At 45.5% G+C, this 18,080-nt stretch overlaps 2 protein-coding genes across 9 annotated transcripts in view; one reads left to right on the forward strand and one right to left on the reverse strand.

The window, feature by feature from the left end:
- The window catches only part of Dp (transcription factor Dp), a 76,177-nt gene extending 66,924 nt beyond the window's left edge, over positions 1–9,253 (forward strand). For all 4 annotated transcript variants that reach the window (XM_070531508.1, XM_070531506.1, XM_070531507.1 and 1 more), the window contains exon 7: positions 8,947–9,253. In XM_070531508.1, the coding sequence (XP_070387609.1) occupies positions 8,947–9,046 (100 nt within the window). In that variant the 3' untranslated portion in view covers positions 9,047–9,253. The remainder of the gene's footprint in view (positions 1–8,946) is intronic.
- Positions 1–18,080, reverse strand: part of LOC139054482 (uncharacterized) — a 100,332-nt gene that overhangs the window by 8,326 nt on the left and 73,926 nt on the right. The gene's annotated exons all lie outside the window — the stretch shown is intronic.

The raw sequence follows: 18,080 nt of genomic DNA on the forward strand, positions 1-18,080 counted from the left end.
GGTTGGAATGGGTGAGCCGGCGATGGTGGCCCAGTCTTGAGTGCGCAAAGGAGAAAAGCAGGGAGCCTTTCATCGCAAGGAATGGGGGGAGTGGATTGAATGGGGGCGGGATCTATGATTCTGTGAATCTGTGGGTGCGTAACATGTTTACTTGCCTTGTTTGATGCATTATATACGGTGAATTTTTCTTCGATACGTATATTTTTTGAAGTCTTATACGTATATTTAAATATATGGTTGCAAGGTTCTGTGTATACGTGCAGTGAGCTTCGTTTCCAGTGACACTTTCTTGCCCTTTCAAGCTTCTCCACTTTCTTGCCCTTTATCAAGCTGTTCCTTCGCATTTGTATGTTCCATTGTGTCTTTGTGTTTCTAATGTACGAGGGCGAGTCAAATGAAAGTGAGCCTACTCACCCCGCGCAATTATGGTTCCATTCATTATCTGAGAGGCATGCGCGTAGCACACAGGCATCTCTCATTTACAAAAGTAACATGCAGCTGTGAGCATAAATGTTCTTTAATGCTGTCATACACTGGGTTGAACATGGTTGCGTGACATAATGGACGCTCCAGAAGTTGAGCAGCGTGGTGTTGTAAGGTTTTTGACAGCTGAAGGTGTTTCCTTAAAATAAATTAGTCGCCGTATGGCTGCTGCGTACGTTGAACATTGAATTTCATCGGCCACTGTGAAGCGTCGGAGTAAACGGTAGAAAAAAAGACGTGAAAGTTGCAAAGACGATCCAAGACTGAGCCAAAGCCACCGTACCGTGCAATCACCCCCAACACAATTCCAAAGGTTGATGAGCTGATTAGACAAGAACGGGGCATAAGCGTCAAGGAACTGGCAGAGTGTGGGAACATCAGACACAATTCGGTTCACACCATAATTCATGGACATCTCGGTTATGGCTCTTGTGTGCGTGATGATTGCCCTAGATTTTGAACCACCGCCAGAAGACGGAGAATTTCGGCTCTGCTTTGACTCTTCTGACCTGGTATGACAATGAGGGCGATGACTTCTTGTCTGCAGTTGTGATCGGAGCCGAACCGTGGTGCCACTATTACGAGCTTGAAACACGACGGCAAAGCCTAAAGTGGAAACATTCGAATTCACCACCTCCAAAGAAAGCAAAGACTGTCATTTCCATCGGAAAGGTGTTGTTGACTTTCCTTTAGATTGTCAGGGGCCATTACTGATAGAATTTGCTAAATATTGAGATACTGTCAATTGTTTCTGATATTGTGAAACGCCTGATCGACTGCTTGTCACAATCAAGACCAAACGACGTGGAAAATCGAATAATGGAGTCATCTGGTTTCACGACAATGCCCGTCCCCACGTCGCTGATATGCACGGTTAACACAAAACTGGAAAAGTTCTAGTGGCAAACGCTGCAATATGTGCCATACAGTTCAGACCTGTCGCCTTGCCACTTCCACATTTTGGGGCAACCGAAAAAACAGCTCAAGGGAACCAGATTCGTGATGGACGATGACGTGAAAGAGTCAGTTGCAGACTTTTTGAAGAAGCAACCCAAGGAGTTTATGAGACGGGAATCATGCGACTCGTTAGTCAATAGGACAAATGTCTAGACTACTTTTAAATAAAGTACTCCGTTTGTCATAGGTTCGCATTGGCTCACTTTCATTAGACTCGCCCTCGTATATATTGCAGAACTCCTGCTTTTTATACGTCCTCTCTGTTGCGACTATAATTTCGATGCAATTACTCACGATACACGACCGGTGATAGCTACTCGTGCGTGATACGTTGGAACAAATGGCAGCGTAATTGAGATTTTTCACTGGCCGTTGCATATTTACAAGAATGTAAACAAGGTTCTTGAATGACAAAGTTTCATTAACATATCTGTCCTCACCTTGTTCATTTCATGGCCTTTACATTTTTCATATCAACAGCATCCATTGTTTTGCTGGTTTCGGATTGATATAGTCCTAAGGTTCGTGTGATATTTTCTTTGCTTGTTAATTAGACAAAAATATGGAAGCATTGATGTCAGTTATTTTGGGCGCAATTTCGGGCACAAGTTTTGGCACATACAAGTATATTCTTTTATGAAAAAATACATATTTTGCTTGTATTCACAGTGCGTATCGTTCAAGAACTCGTTTGCAGCATCTTTGGCAATGGCACTGTAGTATGTATTTGACCCATGAATTCATCTATTTGATGCCTCGACAAATTGTTTAAGTGGATCCTTTAGCTAGGGCCCAACTCCGACGTGGCCTATTCTAATACATGTAAAACGCAGAAGCGCTTTTCTGAGGTAACCATTGGATCGCTTTTAATTAAATTTGGTGCATTTTAGAGAGAAAGTTAAGTTCTAGTGTCTGTTGAAATGGAATTTAGATTTAGGGCCTGAATTTTGTTTAAAATGTCTTGAAAAAATTCGAAAGTTCGAAAGATACAGAAGCACGACGTTTACAAACGAATAGCTCTGCATCAAGAACATATATTGCGGTTCTTTAAGCGGCATCTATTGTAACAGTCAAAGTGGACAAATTTGGTAGGTCAATTGGTATTTTACGTGAATTGGTTACGTTGTGTATAAGAGTTCTGCAATAGACGTATTTCCGTAGTAATAAATTGTTTCATAATCATGTATAACATAACAATTTTGTCCGCTGTAGATGTACTATTAGATGCAATTCACAGAATTTTGATATTTTTTGTTGTTGAGTTACAGAGCCTTAAACTTGATAGTTTTGTTTTCTGAAAATTTGCGATTTATGCCAAATCTTAATAAAAATTGACGACCTAAATGAAAAATTCAAAACATGCTGTCACTAAATTTAACTTTTTCTTTTAAATGCAACAAACCTCGTCAAATTTGGTGCAGTCGTTGCCAAGAAAAACGAATTCTCAAGCTACATGTATTTAGATACGTGCACCCGAGCTAAAGCTTCCTCTTAAGGAGGAGGTCGAGCTGCAACGTGAGCCCCCCCCCCCCCTGAACGAAATTTCTGGCTACACCACTGTTCACGACATCATGCTGTTCAACTTTTGGAGGGTCCATTATGTCACGTAACCATGTTCAACCCAGTAAATGAGAGCAATAAAAACATTTATCCTCACATCTGCGTGTCACTTTTGTAAATGAGAGATGCTTGTGTGCTACGCGCATGCCTCGCAGATAATGAACCAAAGCATTATTGCGCGGTGAGAGTAGGCTAACTTTCATTTGGCCCACCCTCGCACATTAGAAATGCAAAGATACAATGGGATCTACAAATGCGAAAGTGCAACTTGATAAAGGACAAAAAACGTCACTGGAAACAAAGTTCACTGCACGTATACACAATACCTCACAACAATATATTTAAATATACGTATAAGTCTCCAATAAATCTACGTTTGTAAGAAAAAGTCACTGTATATAATGCGCCAAACAAGGCAAATAAACATGTTGCACAATCATAGATGCACAGAATCCTAGATTCCGCCCCCATTCCATCCACTCCCCCCGATGTATCGCGCGCGATGGAAGGTGGCGCGCTTGGAGCCCACTTTTTTTCCTTTGCGCACCCAAGACTGTGTCACCATCATGAGCTCATCCATTCAACCCCCCCCCCGCCCCCTACGCTTTCCCTCGCACATACAGCATGTGGTGCTCGGTCACTATGTTATTTCTGTTGGACTTTATACAAAACATGAGGGCGACGGCAACGGCAGGAATGCGCCTGGAATGTCCATATAATTGCTGTCGCAATAATATAATAAGAGTATCCAGTAACTGAAGTGTCACGTGGCCCATTACTTTCCGCAAAAGAAGAGGTAAGAAAATCAAACTTTCACCATACGACAATTCGCTGCCCCGCAACAATGTTTTTTCCCTTTTGTGGGGCATGGGCACCGAAATGAAAAAACACAAAGGAAAGCATGTTGGCCAGAATTGAATGCCTACTTTGGGCACCTAATGTGGCTACTGAAGGAATATCGAAGAAAACGTGGGACGCTTGGTCCACCAAGAACCATACGCATGATGCTCGGGATCCTACAACAGCGAGACAAGACTTTCCGGAGAGGTTGCGCTCAAGCGAATGCGATGCAATCCATCGAGTCCCCATAGTGATAGTGGCGAGCGACCATTGTTTCTTTTTGTCGTCTGCCAGCCAGAAAGCATCCAAAACTCTGCCAGGCGAAAATCCACTCCGGCAGAGCAAACCGAACGTGTACCAAAGTGCGTCGCATGGTGGTTGGAGCAACACGTGAAAAACGTATGCACTCTGGCTGGCTCTGGCAGCCCACGGTTAGGGTAGCAAGAACAAAAAAATTGAAGAGGTTTAATCTGTTCTTGCGAATGAAAGTCAAAGTAGAAAAAATAAATAAGGATGTAGTTACCTTGACTGGCTTTAGTGTCTTGACATGGATGCTATGGCGTAGGTGAAAAAGAATGTTGATATATTTTTATGTGACATGACGGTGCAAAAGGACCACCACAATGCTTCATCTTATCGGACCTCGCTGCATGTTTTGTCAACTTGTCTGATAGTATGTTGAATTGGCTTGTCTCATTGTATGTTCCGATGTAAGACTTTAGAAAATCAATGCACTGTTAGGGTCAAATGATTATAACAGCATTAATCCCACAAAGTTCCGCAATTGAAAATCTAAAGCGCAACGCTGGAAATGTCAATGCACCTTTCACATCAAAAGTTTATGGAAACATTATACCCATAAAGTTTCGGAATCGAAATCCATGTGCTCCGTAGATTCCGCGACCTTCGCGCGATGCTGCGGCGAGCCCTTTCGCCATCAAGATGCCCTCGAAACTTTGTGCTCGGATGGGGCTGCTTGCGTTATGTGACTCTCAGTACATGGACGTTGCTGTGAAATCCAGCCTCAGTTCGCAATGTTCGCAGTGAAATGTCTTTTCGAGCGTGAAAAAGACATTCTAGATAAAATACACAATGAGTTCCGGTGCTGGGGGTTGCTTTGGTCGGCGGTTCATGGTAAGCCCGAAAAAATTTTAGGGGAAATGAAGCCCCATATGCCCCCCCCCTGGCTATGCCCCTGGTGCCTTTATATACCTAGCGTTCCACAACATTGTGAACGACAGTAAACCTCGTCGCATTTGGCGGAGGTTGCTGCGATTCTTCGCCTTGTCCTGGAGCTCCGCACTCGAACCCTGCCAACAAGATCACCCTGCACTATGCCTGATCCCGCCACCTTGTTGCCTGCACCACCGGCTGCCACTGTCGTCTGTGCTGGCATCCCTCGTCAACGTGACCCACCCATTTCCAGTGGGACCGCCGAACATGACGTGGAAGACTGGCTGTCATCGTATAAACGTGTAACTGCCCAAAACAAATGGGATGATCAGTCTAAGCTGACCCACATGCTTTTCTACCTCGCCGACGTACCGCAAGGAGTTGGCGTTTCTAGGCTTGACTACATGATAGCAGCATTGGTCTTTGTGGTTAGTGTGCATGCGCTCTGTTGTTGGTAGGAAAGAGGCGTTGGAGCATTAAACCAGTTGTTAGTCTGTGCCTGTGTCGTGTGGTTCTTTCTTTGTCTTGTTCTTTTTTGCGCAGTTTTTCTTGGTTCTCATAATCCTCCCGGACCCAGACAAGCTCCGCGCCGTTGCAGACTTCCCAACGCCCACGTCTATCAGAACCCTCAGAAGTTTTATTGGCTTATGTTCCTATTTTCGTCACTTCGTACGTAATTTCGCATCCATCATGACACCCTTGACAAGTTTACTTTCCGCCAGTAACGGCATAGCAGCGGGGTCACCTGAATGTGATGCAGCATTTCAGCAGTTGTGCCACTTGTTAACCTCACCACTGTTTCTTTGCCACTACGACCCTGATGCTCCCAGGGAAGTTCATACTGACGCCAGTGCAGTTGGCCTTGGCGCTGTCTTAGCTCAACGGAAAGCTGGCAGTGATGAATGTGTCGTTGCTTATGCGAGTCGTACTCTAAAGAAGGCAGAATTAAATTACTCCATCACAGAAGAGGAGTGCCTAGCGATCATCTGGGCAGTAAGCAAGTTTCACCCATACCTTTACGGCCGTTCTTTTGTCATAGTTACTGACCACCATGCTCTTTGTTGACTTTCTTCCTTGAAAGGCCCATCGGGACGCTTGGGACTTTGGGCGCTTCGCTTCCAAGAGTACGACATCCGCGTCATGTATTGCTCTGGTCATAAGCCGTCCAACGCTGATGCGCTCTCTCGCTCCCCACTGACGCCTGATTTGGCATCTTTGTCAGCGTCCTCGTCCACCCTGTCACCGTTGACCATTACTGACATGCTCACCGAGCAGCGCAAGGACCCAACACTTGTAATGTTACTTGACTACCTTGCCGCTGCGTGTGATGTCCCTTCGACACGAGCACTGTGTCGCCAAGCAATGTTGTCCCGCATTTGGCATGCGGGACAACATTCTATATCGCCGCAACTGTATGCCCGACGGTCGGAAATGGCTCCTTGCTATACCTTGTCATATGCGCTCTGACATCTGCGCGTCTTTTCACGCTGATTCCCTAAGTGCTCATGCCGGCATCCTCAAGACTTACACAAGATTGCATCAGCGCTATTATTGGCAAGTCATGTACAATCTTGTGCAAAAGTACATTCAGTCTTGTACTACATGCCAACAAGGCAAGACACCTACTCAGCGTTTCACAGGACCGTTGCAGCCGCTACCATGCCCATCTCATCCGTTCGACCGTGTTGGCATCGACCTCTATGGCCCGCTTCCATGCAGCGGGTGTGGAAATCTGTGGATTATTGTCAGCGTAGATCACCTTACTCGCTACGCTGAGCCTGCAGCTCTGCCAGCAGTGACTGCCCGTGACGTTGGTTTTTTCGTCCTTCGCAATTTTGTTGTTCACCACGGTGCTCCCCGAGAACTACTGAGTGATAGGGGCCGTGTCTTCCTGTAGGAGGGCATGGAAGCCCTCCTTGCTGAGCACAGGATAATTCACTGAATATCGACCGCGTACCATCCCCAAACCAACGGTCTGACCGAGTGGTTCAATCGCACACTTGGTGACATATTGCAGATGTATATTTCATTCGACCACTCCAACTGGGACACTGCGACACGAGCGACTGCTGGCTTTTTCCCCTTTTTCCTTCTGTATGGCCGTGAGCCTTTATGCCCTTTGGACACCACACTGCCGTACAAACTTGACGCTACAGAGTATACTCTGCTTTCCTAAGTTGCCAAATATGCTGAAGATTGCCGTCAGCTGGCACGTGCCCTGACTAGCGAGACTCAAGAACGTCAAAACACACGACATGACCGTACTCATCAACCCCTGCACAACTTTGCTCCTGGTTCGCTTGTGTGGCTTTGGATACCAGCCCACATTCCTGGCCTTTCTTCCAAACTCCTGGCGCGTTATCACGGTCTGTACCTCATCATAGAGGCCACTTGACCGGTCACCTACGTCGTCGTGGGCGAGAGGCAGTCAGTACATGTCAACCGCCTGAAACCGTGTTACGACCTGCTCATCTTCTCCGTGCTCTGATTCGCTAGGATGGTTACGCTTCGCTCCCGGGGCATTGTAATGAAGCAGATGCGCCTCTGTGTATGTTCCGACTGAAGAGGAAGACGAAGGACCGTGTCGTGATCGCGAGCGAGCCCCGTGCTACGGACAGTGCTTGCAGTGCCTTTATGTACCTAGCGTTCCACAACGTTGTGAACGGCAGTAAACCTCGTCGCAGTGCCAGTAGATTACTACATTGGACATTGGGCATGATTCCACCATGCGATCGGCTGATGGCCATGCTCATGAAGTGGCGCTTGAGTCTGCAGATGACTGCCTGGCAACTACAGTGAGCACTTAGGAAGTCTATATGTGCCCTTTACTGGATGAAACGATGCGAGCGTGCATGTGGGCAAAAAGCTAACTCAATTTGCGCAACACAGCCTAAACTGACCACATCACAGTGTCAAAGCTCTCAAGATTGCACGCACAGTGGCGCCTGCTTTGCGTCGCTGCATGATGCACAGGGGGCTGCCTGACAGGCGGACGCGACATGCTACTGTGGCTTCAACCAACAAGCAATGACGGTCTGCATGTCTCAGGCAGTTTGGGGTGAACTAGTCATCAATGGCAGTTTCTAGTGGAGCTCATGAATTATTTAAGCTTCATAGACATCTTTTTGTGCCCCAAAGTATGCAAGGCTTTTGACTTCCTGCACGGTAAATTGAATTCTCAAGCTCGGTACCACTTTGTAAAGATTTTGTTTGGTGGAATGGCATGCAAAAGAAAGTGTTTGCTGCGGCAGATAGTTCCTGTGCAACTGAAGGGGGATTGAAAATACTTTGTCGTAGCTGAAACTTCATTAACATGCCGTTCATTGTAGCGGAGTTGGGGCACATACAAATCGCAGTTAAAAAACTTGAGAAAACTGTAATTAGTGTACATACTACGTAGCAGTAAGTCTATGACCAAGGTTTTTTATGTAACCAGTGTCTGGTATAAGGTGCGCCTGATTTTCCCGTCACAGAGAGCTGTTGTTACAGATCGCATGGGATGTGCCTGTGGCCTTGGGAGAGGTCAGCTGACCAAACATGCTCAAGAATATGCAGCCCATATCAGCACTGTATTTATCCTACTGTGCCCTTTTGCATTGTGGATGAAGGGAGCCGAAATGATACTTGGAATTGACTTATTCTTTTGTTTGGGTTTTCAAAGCTAATTGCATTGCTCGCATGGTAAAATGCAGTGCGAGCTTGTTGTGTACATCTGTCATCCCTACAGCAGAGTATAATGTGTACAACATACACTGCAGTGATGGCCACTTCACTAGGATGCACGTACTAGTAGCATTATTGGTGTTGCTTCTGTCAAATTCTTTGAGCTGGAGAAAGTAGCACGCCTGGCCTGTGAATGAGGGAACGAGATGGTCCAGGGCCACTTTAGGAAACACAGATCAAGTGGCTACTGATTGTTGTTTATCTCTGCAGGGTCCAACGTGATTCATCACGGCATTCGAGTGTGGCATCACTGTCGGATGGACAACCTGGTTCCTCAGAGGATGAAGATGATTTCTCAGATTCGGACTGAAAACCTGTGATTGGTTGTGGCCAATGCCTTGTTGGGTCTGTTAGAGTCACATGTGTGTGTATTTCCTTTTCAAACCTAGCCAACTCACAATGCCTTTTAAGGTTAGGTGAATGCTGTACCTTTGCCTTACTTACATGTGTGGTTGTAGTGGGAATGTAATATGCTTGATCACTACAACCTGGGCAGAATAAACATAGTTGGCTAAAATGTGATGTGTTAACTTTTCTTCGGCTCACCTTTTCAACATCAGTTCTCTATGCCTACGCATAATCATAGTGTCAATATTTAAAAGGTAGATGTCCAGTTCTAATCTAACAATTCAAAAATTAGTGTTCTTGAAGACTTGTGGAGTAACATGATCATGAGCCAAACTTCTTGTTTGTGCCAGTAGTGCTTTGGCTTATTGTTAGCTTCCGATTTTGCAGTGTTTATATTAAGCAAAAAATTTGTGCACTTTTTTGCTTTGAAGTGTAGGGATGAGGCTGAGAGGAAACGGAACCCTTGTCAGGGCATGCTGCTGCTGCCCGAGAGACTTTGTCCTGGTCGGCCCAAAGGCACTACCACAGCGGTTTATCCATTTGTGAAGAATATGTGCACATCAGTGCAATTCATTGGGAATTTAAAAAACGAGCATCGGTAAAGGATGCCTCCTGTCAGGAGCACTGCAGAGTGCATGTTTGCATGCAGATTTCTTTTTTGCATGTCAACATTGTGTGTAGTATGCTATAAGTGCACAAGGGGAAGCAAACATGATAGCTGTTCTTTAGATTTTTTGTTAAGTAAAAAGAAAAACTTGCTCGGGTAAAGCTGCATAGCAGTGCTCAGAGAGATTGGTGAGGAGTGGTAAGATTCCTTGTTGTTTAAATGACAGGAACCTTATTAGCTACGTGCTAGGTTTTGGTGTATTGGTGCAACACTTTTAAAGGTGGCCTCAGATTTTAGCAGTGACATGTGCATTTGCCACTATTTTGCCCTACAGAAAGCTTGGGGATCATAGGAACCTTGGAAAAGCACAACACACGTGTGTTTAAAACAAAACAGCAAATGGTTAAGTACAGTCACAAATTTATTTTCTGCTCTCTTGAAAATCTAGGAAAAAAAGCCTGTAAAAGACCACTACAAAAAGTTTGATCATGTCCTTTGACTAATATCTGATGGGTGTTCCATGTACCATAGGGGTTCTCAAAACTGGGTTTCATGGAGCGGTATCTTAGGGTTCTGTGAGCTGTCAGAATGAATCGGACTCCATCCAATTTTTCCCCATTCACTTCCACAGTCCATTGATTTGGAGAAAACATTTTGCAGTGCATTTTGGACTTAACAAAGCCATATCATATCGCAAGTAACATCTGCACTTTGGTAGTCTGCGAGCAGTAAGAGATCCATGTGGCAGTGGCACACAAAACTTATCGTTGTGTGACTTGTTGGTCTGCAGTGGCCGCGCTGAGCGTTTTCACCTGCTTTGTGCTTGCGAGTACAGTTTGTAACATGTGAGCAGGAATCAACTCGCAAGTCTTGCAAGCTGAGAGCCACTTGTGTGCCTGGTCAACTCGTGTTGCCAACGGATGACCGTACTGGCCATTTGAACAGCGTATTGAAATGGACATGCTGGCAGCTTTCCTGTGTTACTTGGGGCTCGGGTGCGTCTTCTGTTGGCTAAGTGCAGATTCACTAAAGGCTCGCTTGCTACCACACTTCATCGGTTCCTTAGCAAAAGTGCACGACAAGCATTTCAATGCACATAAGATGCCACTGCGTGCCCAGTGACGTGGACATATAGGCTTAGCGGTGCAATTGGTATATCAGACTATTCCGTAGCTCGAGTGACATGTGACATTTGTTTGCGAAAAATAAAATAGACTTGTTTGGCCGACACTTCCTTTGCTTGAAGACACCGTTTATGGTGTGCACTGCCTAGAGTGGTAGCCACATGGCAGGTGTGCACAGCACGGGGGGAAAAAAATGCTTGTCTCTGTTATTCACCGGTCCTCCATTATGCTAGGAGCCATGCTGACTTCGTCGAGAATTTGCCTGCCAGCTTTGGTCGACAATAGCCTAACCACCTGGGCAGTGACCTGTGACACAAGAAACGTGGGTGACCTACCTGGTGAGGCCCTTCCCGTGAAACGTACATCCACAGCATAACGACGGTAGACGTAAAGCCCGTGCACGAGCCATCTTGAAGAAAGTTAGAGATGATAAGAGACTCCGTGGTCTTTGTCGATGCGGCGCAGTACGGGAACAAGACAGTGTTCGCGTTGTCGGTTGTAGACAAGTGGGGGGTGCTTCGCTCCTCCGCCTCAGTCAGAGCGGACACCGCGAGTATAGCAGAGCAAATTGCGGTTGCGCTGGCCTTGTGTGACCCAGAGCGTTCCTACGTTTACGTTGACTCGAGAGACGCAATCAGAGCTTTCGAATCGGGTAACCTCGCTCAAGAAGCGGCCTCTATTCTAGAGAAAAGGGCTTGCCCCAGTTCTCATTCTATCGCATGGTTCCCCACACACACATGGGGACTAACGTTCTCAAGGGCTTCCCAAACCTTAACGAGCTGGCCCATGACCGTGCGTGAGAACTCGTGCCGTGACAATCTGGAGGCTCCGGAGGGGCAGGAAGAGACTCTGCAGAACGATCCACTCCTCACATTTAATGAAATTACTAAACATTACCAACTTGGTCGGAGAGTTTACCCTCTGCCTTCCCGAAGCTCAGTAGAGGCCAGTCAGCTACTCTAAGAATGTTACAGACGGGATCTTTCCCATTGCGAGGATTCCTCAGCAAGATGTACTCGAATGTGGACTATCTTGTCCCGACTGCAGTGAAACCTTTTGCTCTATGGCTCACATGCTCTGGCGATGTGCCGCGTTGCCTAATGACTTACTCTCCAGCGAAGCCGAATGGGAGGAGGCCATCAGAAGCATGATACTCCGAAAGCAAGCCCAGGCTAGCCAGAGGGCCCAGGAAAAGGCAGAGCGTCACGGCGTTCTGTCCTCTACGTGGGTGCGGCCAGCGGCTACAAAGGCCTCTCGTTGGGAAGCCCTGACAGTAGCTCCTCAGGATTAAATAAAGTTCGTTGCCTGCCTGTCTGTCTGTTATTGCAAGTTCCTCATCAAGTGTGATGGCCTTTGAGATTAAAAGGGTCCTGAACCACCCCTTGAGCTAGGCAAAAAAACATTCTACATTCTGCGGATAGCATTTGCTGCTGTGAATTCCTCAGCCGAATTTTGCACCCATGCACGGTGTGTGGAGTTCACAAGTGAAGCACTGTCACTTTTCTCTCAGACACTCTCTTTTCAACAGAAGCCTCCTCCTCACCATTTTTGCGGCTGCCATATTTTATCATTTAGCAGATTCCCATACACAGCTGCTATTGATCAATAGCTGATATCATTTAAGAAGTGTGAGCCGATTATCATCTGCTCACATTCAGCCGCACTCGCCCACCGTAGGAATGAAACTTTGCCCACGCTGTTTGTCGGGGTGTCATAGCTGGCAGCTCTCACTAATTTAATTTAGTCTGGTACACTCAACTAGCCTTAAACTACGCGAAACTTAAGCCCAGGTTATACATGTGCTATGCCTGCCACGCCTCGTGATGAATATCTGTTAGCGTCCACAAGGAACACATGCCAGTGCGCACCCACTCCTGGCTGGACGTACTTCGCTTTATATTGAGTGCCACAAAGTGTGAGATCTGGATTTGCCTGCTATCTGTGGAGGGCAAAGACAGTCCACACCAAGTAGCATGGCCAGGTTGGAGGATGCAAGTGCACACTCCAGCCCTGATGTGCTCTTAGTTGCGTTAGCCATATGTAGCTGTGTCTACTGCCACCCTCCTTCCATCTGGCGACTCATTCCAAGAAGCTGCCTACCAATCCGCAAAAACAGCCAGTGAAAAAAATGGGAGATACAGCTATGCCTGATATTCAGGATATTCTCAGCCTGGGTCTCAAATTCTGCGTTACCTTGATGCCGGACAAGGTCGAACTACTTGCGCTTGTAAGAAGTACGGCCAGCAGGACCAACCCATCTGAGGCTCAATGCATCATCCTTGAGCGCCTTGATGCCCTTTCAAAGAAGTTGAAAAGGCTTAAGGCAATCTCCTGTTTCCGACATAGTGAAGGTCAGTGCTCTGTGTGTCCTTTTGCTACTCGCCATGTCCATTCTTTTGCCCTTTTTTGTTCAAAGATGTTGCCCTGCCAGCTGGATTGGATTCAGCCCTTAGTGCTCTACAGAGGTACTTTTGTCATCTTGGCCTGCCGTGTGCGACCCTCACTTAATGGCTGTACCCCTACAGTTGTGCGTTGTGATGCGACCAGGCTCATCTCGCCCTCCCTGCTTTTCTACATGAAACTGGCTTAGCTTCCCATTTGCACTTTATTTTAATATTTTTTGCTTTGTAATTGACGAGACCCCACATCTCTTTCTCTCTTTCTCTTGTTTTGTAATTAGTGCGACATGCGATTGTTTCATATCACTGCACTCTCTTCTTTGACATTGTCTTACTTTAGTCTTTGTGTTGTCTGTCCTCTCGTTCATTCTTCGCTCTTCCCTTCTTCCTAGCCTTATAATAAAAATAACTTGTTTTCCTGGTTACAAACTAAGGATGGGAGGCAGAAGGTGGTATGCCACTTACTAAAGCCTGCTAATTTCAATGTTTTCATACTCTTCTTTGTAAAGAGTAGGCAGGTGCTATGCCCCCTTTACTGACAGTTGTCAGCCTGCTTCTTCCCTTATTTTCCTCTCGGTCCATTGTATATGTATATGTTTTTAAACTAATAATGACGATAATCCCATGCACATGCTACCCTGGATGACCTTCTCTCCCACCTCCAGGGTGTCAAATAATATTGAAACTGAAGTCAAAACTGGTGCAGCCACTATCTTCAGCTAACCTGAAACTGGACAGATATTTTTTTTACCATCTTGGAACCAAACCGGAACTTTTTGGAAGAAGTGTTCCTAACTAATTAAAGCATAGGCTCATCCCAGGCATTGTTGCTGAAATTTACAACTGTGCATGCCACTGCGCTTACAAGATATGATCATGCCTCTTGTATCAATTTGGCACAGTGTGTAGGTACTGCCTTGACGACAATCCCGCCACAGGGCTGAGCCAACTGTATGCATAGGTGCTCACTGTTGTGCAGCACACTGCTTTTACTCACTGCATCAGCTGTATTCAGGGGTTTAGGCACAGCAGTGCAATGGTCACACATGTTAGTTTCACTGCATTCGGTGACTGCTGTTGCTGCTGCGACACGATTAAAGCTTCATGGAATTTCTGCACAGGAAGCAACAACTAAAAAAGTAGGAGAAAGACTCTGGCTTTGTTTCATGGTGCTCTGCAGAAAGACTGGATAGAATATGGAACATTAAATGCCCAAAAAGCTGTGTTAGTTCGAGATCTCCACTCATCCTGCTATAAATGGCATGCAATGTATACCGAATTCAACTCGGGTGTTCGCACTACATGTTTGTTTTTAGTAGACATTAGGAAATGTAAATGCATATTTTTACACAATTATTTTATTTGCATTCCTTCCATAGCTAAGCACCCTAGCTAAAATGTGCTACATTTGCTCAGTGCCTTCACTATGTCATTTGCTTTGCTAAATATTTCAGCTGTAATTTTGCTAATTTTCTAAGTGCAGGAACTGTGCGTAGATGTGTTAATTGTGACTGCTAGCTTTTTCAAAACAATACTGCATGTTCTGTTATTTTTATAAAATTGTACACATTATGCATAGGTAGTCAAGCAGTTGATGAGGTATTTTACTTCACTTTCTGGAGTATAGACAAAGACTGGCAACTTTAGGAATCCAATGAAGCAGTAAATTTAGGAGAGGAGCAACGTGGTAACGCATTGAACATCCACATAGGGCACCACGAAGCCCAATAGATGTACGAATCTGACATGCATAAATTCATCAGTGCATGGCACTGGATTATTGTGATTTTTTTTAAAGTTATTATCTGCAGAAAATAAGGTGCCCTACAGTAGCCCTGTGCAATAAGTGAATTTGGTCCTGCTGAAGCACCGCATGTTTTATTTTGAACCCTAATGAATCTGTTGATAAAGCTATGAGACAGTTTGAACCGCTGTGTTCTGCAGCTGAACCCGAGCCGAACCAGGAAAAAAAAAAAAAAAGGTTCGACACCCTATCTATTGCAGGTGACTTAAGTGGGACGAGACGTTCATTTGAGGGATCGCCAGCTGTTTGTGCACAGGCGCGAGTTAGAGCGGGCGTGAGAAAGAAAATCTGGGGGCTTTTGCTCCTTGAATATATGACTCTGCCTAGGCACTGTAGAGGAGGTTTCTTAGTGCGTGTTGCGTGCGTTTGTCCCCTAGACATGCCAAGCTCCGCCGCTGGCTGCCCGCACGGTGAGGCAGTGGGCATGGACACCCCATTTGGTGATCGCTGTTTCTGAAGGCGCAAGATTCTGACTGGTGTTGTGTAAGTCGCAGGTCGCTTTTTTCGTTGTGACGATACGTTGCATGTTTTACAAGCACTGCTCCAGGAGGGCACATGTAACTGGCAAACGGAGGCCTCAGGAGAGCACCTGAGCTTATAATAAAGCAGGTGGTGCAGGATCTCCAGGACACCCAAGGGGTAGCAGGGGGATCAATGCTGGAACCGATGTGTTCAAGAAAAAAATATATACCACTTCTAAATAAGCCGCATTGGCAGGTGGGATTCCTGCACAAAAAGTAAAAGAACAACATTAGATTTCAGTTTGCCCTTGTCTATGAATTCGTAAGCCCTGTTGAACACCTGCTGCTGCCTTGAGGAGGTATTTGAATAGGTCTCCTTCTGTAGCCACGCAGTAGTGAGTCTGCTTTATCACATCTTCAGTGGCTTTCTTGATGATCGATGCTCGACTTTTACTGCAGACATCCGTTATCCTTGCCTTGAAGAAATCTGACGTCTGTCTTGGTCTTGCAAGCATGATCTTTCACATATAACCTCAAAGAAAGGAATCGAGTGTAGAGAGTTCAGTTGACCTAGCCGGCCAATTTACAGGCCCGAGCCTTCCAATCTATTACGCATGAAAAGTCGCATCTAGCCAGTTGCGTGCTCGGCTACTGCTGCGTACGGATGCCCCATCTTGCTGATGCCACAGAAATGGAAGACGTGACAGTGGGACTTCGCTGAGAAACTCGTCAATCACTCCTTTAAGGATTTAGTCCACGTAACGCTGTCCAGTCAGTGTGTGATCGAAGAAGATGTGCCTGATTATAGCACCAGTGTAAATTCCGCACCACACATTGAACAACCACTGGTACATGTGCTGATTGTGCTTTACCCAGTGTGGATTGGAGACACTTGAATAGTGTGCATAATGGAAATTTACCTGGGCGTTTCTGTGAAAACTGGCTTCATCTTTGCACATGATGTTGCTCAAGAAGTCCGGTGACGCACCCGCATTTGTGAGAACCCAATCTGAGAAATATAGGCGATTCTACGGGTCCATATCTTCCAAGTATTGGTGATGGTTAAGGTGGTATGGGTGAAAGGTCTTCATTTAGAATCCTCCAAACTGATGACTTGGAAAATGGTAACTGGGCGGCCACGTCCCGCACGCTACCAAGAGGGTTTGAAGGCATAAATGGCAGAACATCTTTGCGGAGGCAAGGTCTCAAAGGTGGAATTCTCCACCGCTGTTTCTTGGTGCTGCTGGTTTGTCTCAGGTTTTCATAATTTCTGATGGTAGTTCATGCGTTTGGTATAGCACCTCACTTTCATGACTGATATATCCTTACAGCCACTTGCAGCTCCGAAGGCAAGGATCGTGTTTTCCTTCTGCACATTAGAGAAAGACATGGCGACTGGGACAAAACAAAACGGACCTTTAAACGTTTGCATTGATGTCAATTTGCTTTTGGGGTGACAGGTTTTGTGGCAAAAAACAAAAACAAAAAACATCCATGCACTTCACGCTAAGACAACAGCTACCACAGCTTGCTTCCAGCCAACACCAAACACGTGTTAATTCGGCCGGGGCGCGGCAGATAAGGCACTAGCTCAATCACAATCTCTTTCTTTATTTCCCTTATTTTGTTCTGGCTAACTCGGAAGGAGCCTGTTCAAGGGTGCTGCTTTATGATGCGGGTGGGAGCACAGTCGCGTGGTATTCTTCATATTTCGCAGGGTTTATTTATCGATCATAAAAAATTAGTACGCAATTAGTATGTCGCTGAAACTACCACAGTTAGATGTCCCTTGGCTGTGCCTACGAATGCCTCATTGACACTTCGATAATTAGGATAGTACGTCTGGAGATAGATAATTACAATGACCTAATGAAATCTCAGTAACGAAAATATTACTGGCAGCTACTCCACTGTACTGGAAACAATATGCACTGGATTTTCTTCAAGTAATGCATTTATTTTTTAAATCTGGTGAATGATATCTCATTGGGACAATCTATATATATTTATGACCTCTGCATACAAGTGACGATGTTTCCATCCCTAATAAAAGTTATAAATTATTAGACATTTTTTTCATGGGTCGTTAGCATTGTTTACTGGAAAGAGAAGCAATACTGAGACAAATATCATTCATGTGCATTTCACACACTGTTGATAAAAGACTCTGCCGAAGGGGTAACTGAAGTCTATAGGTTTTTTCCAGGGTCAAAAAAGCATGCAAAGCAATTTGAAGTGAGGTGAACATACAGCAACAAATTCTCTAGCATGCATACGCTATCCATACCTTCAGAAATGATTGTTAATTGTCTACCGCTTTTCAAAAACAATGAAATTTGTCCTGTGTATATATTTAAATATATTGTGACATGCTGACGAAGATGTTTTAATTCTGGTCGGAAGAAGACGACGCTCTGAACTTGGCGCACTGTCTACCATGTTGTCAGCTGCTACAATTATTGTATATATCTTGTAGATATCCGTCTAACTGTTCCTAACCCCTTAACATTTTTGGTGGAGGTTGCAGGATCATTATAAAGACGGGTTTATACAGCGGGCGCTCCTTGGCTGCATCTACAATGCCAGCTCAAGGCGAGGATG

The sequence above is a fragment of the Dermacentor albipictus genome, chromosome 1 (assembly GCF_038994185.2).
Source record: "Dermacentor albipictus isolate Rhodes 1998 colony chromosome 1, USDA_Dalb.pri_finalv2, whole genome shotgun sequence".
Lineage (NCBI taxonomy): Eukaryota > Metazoa > Arthropoda > Arachnida > Ixodida > Ixodidae > Dermacentor > Dermacentor albipictus.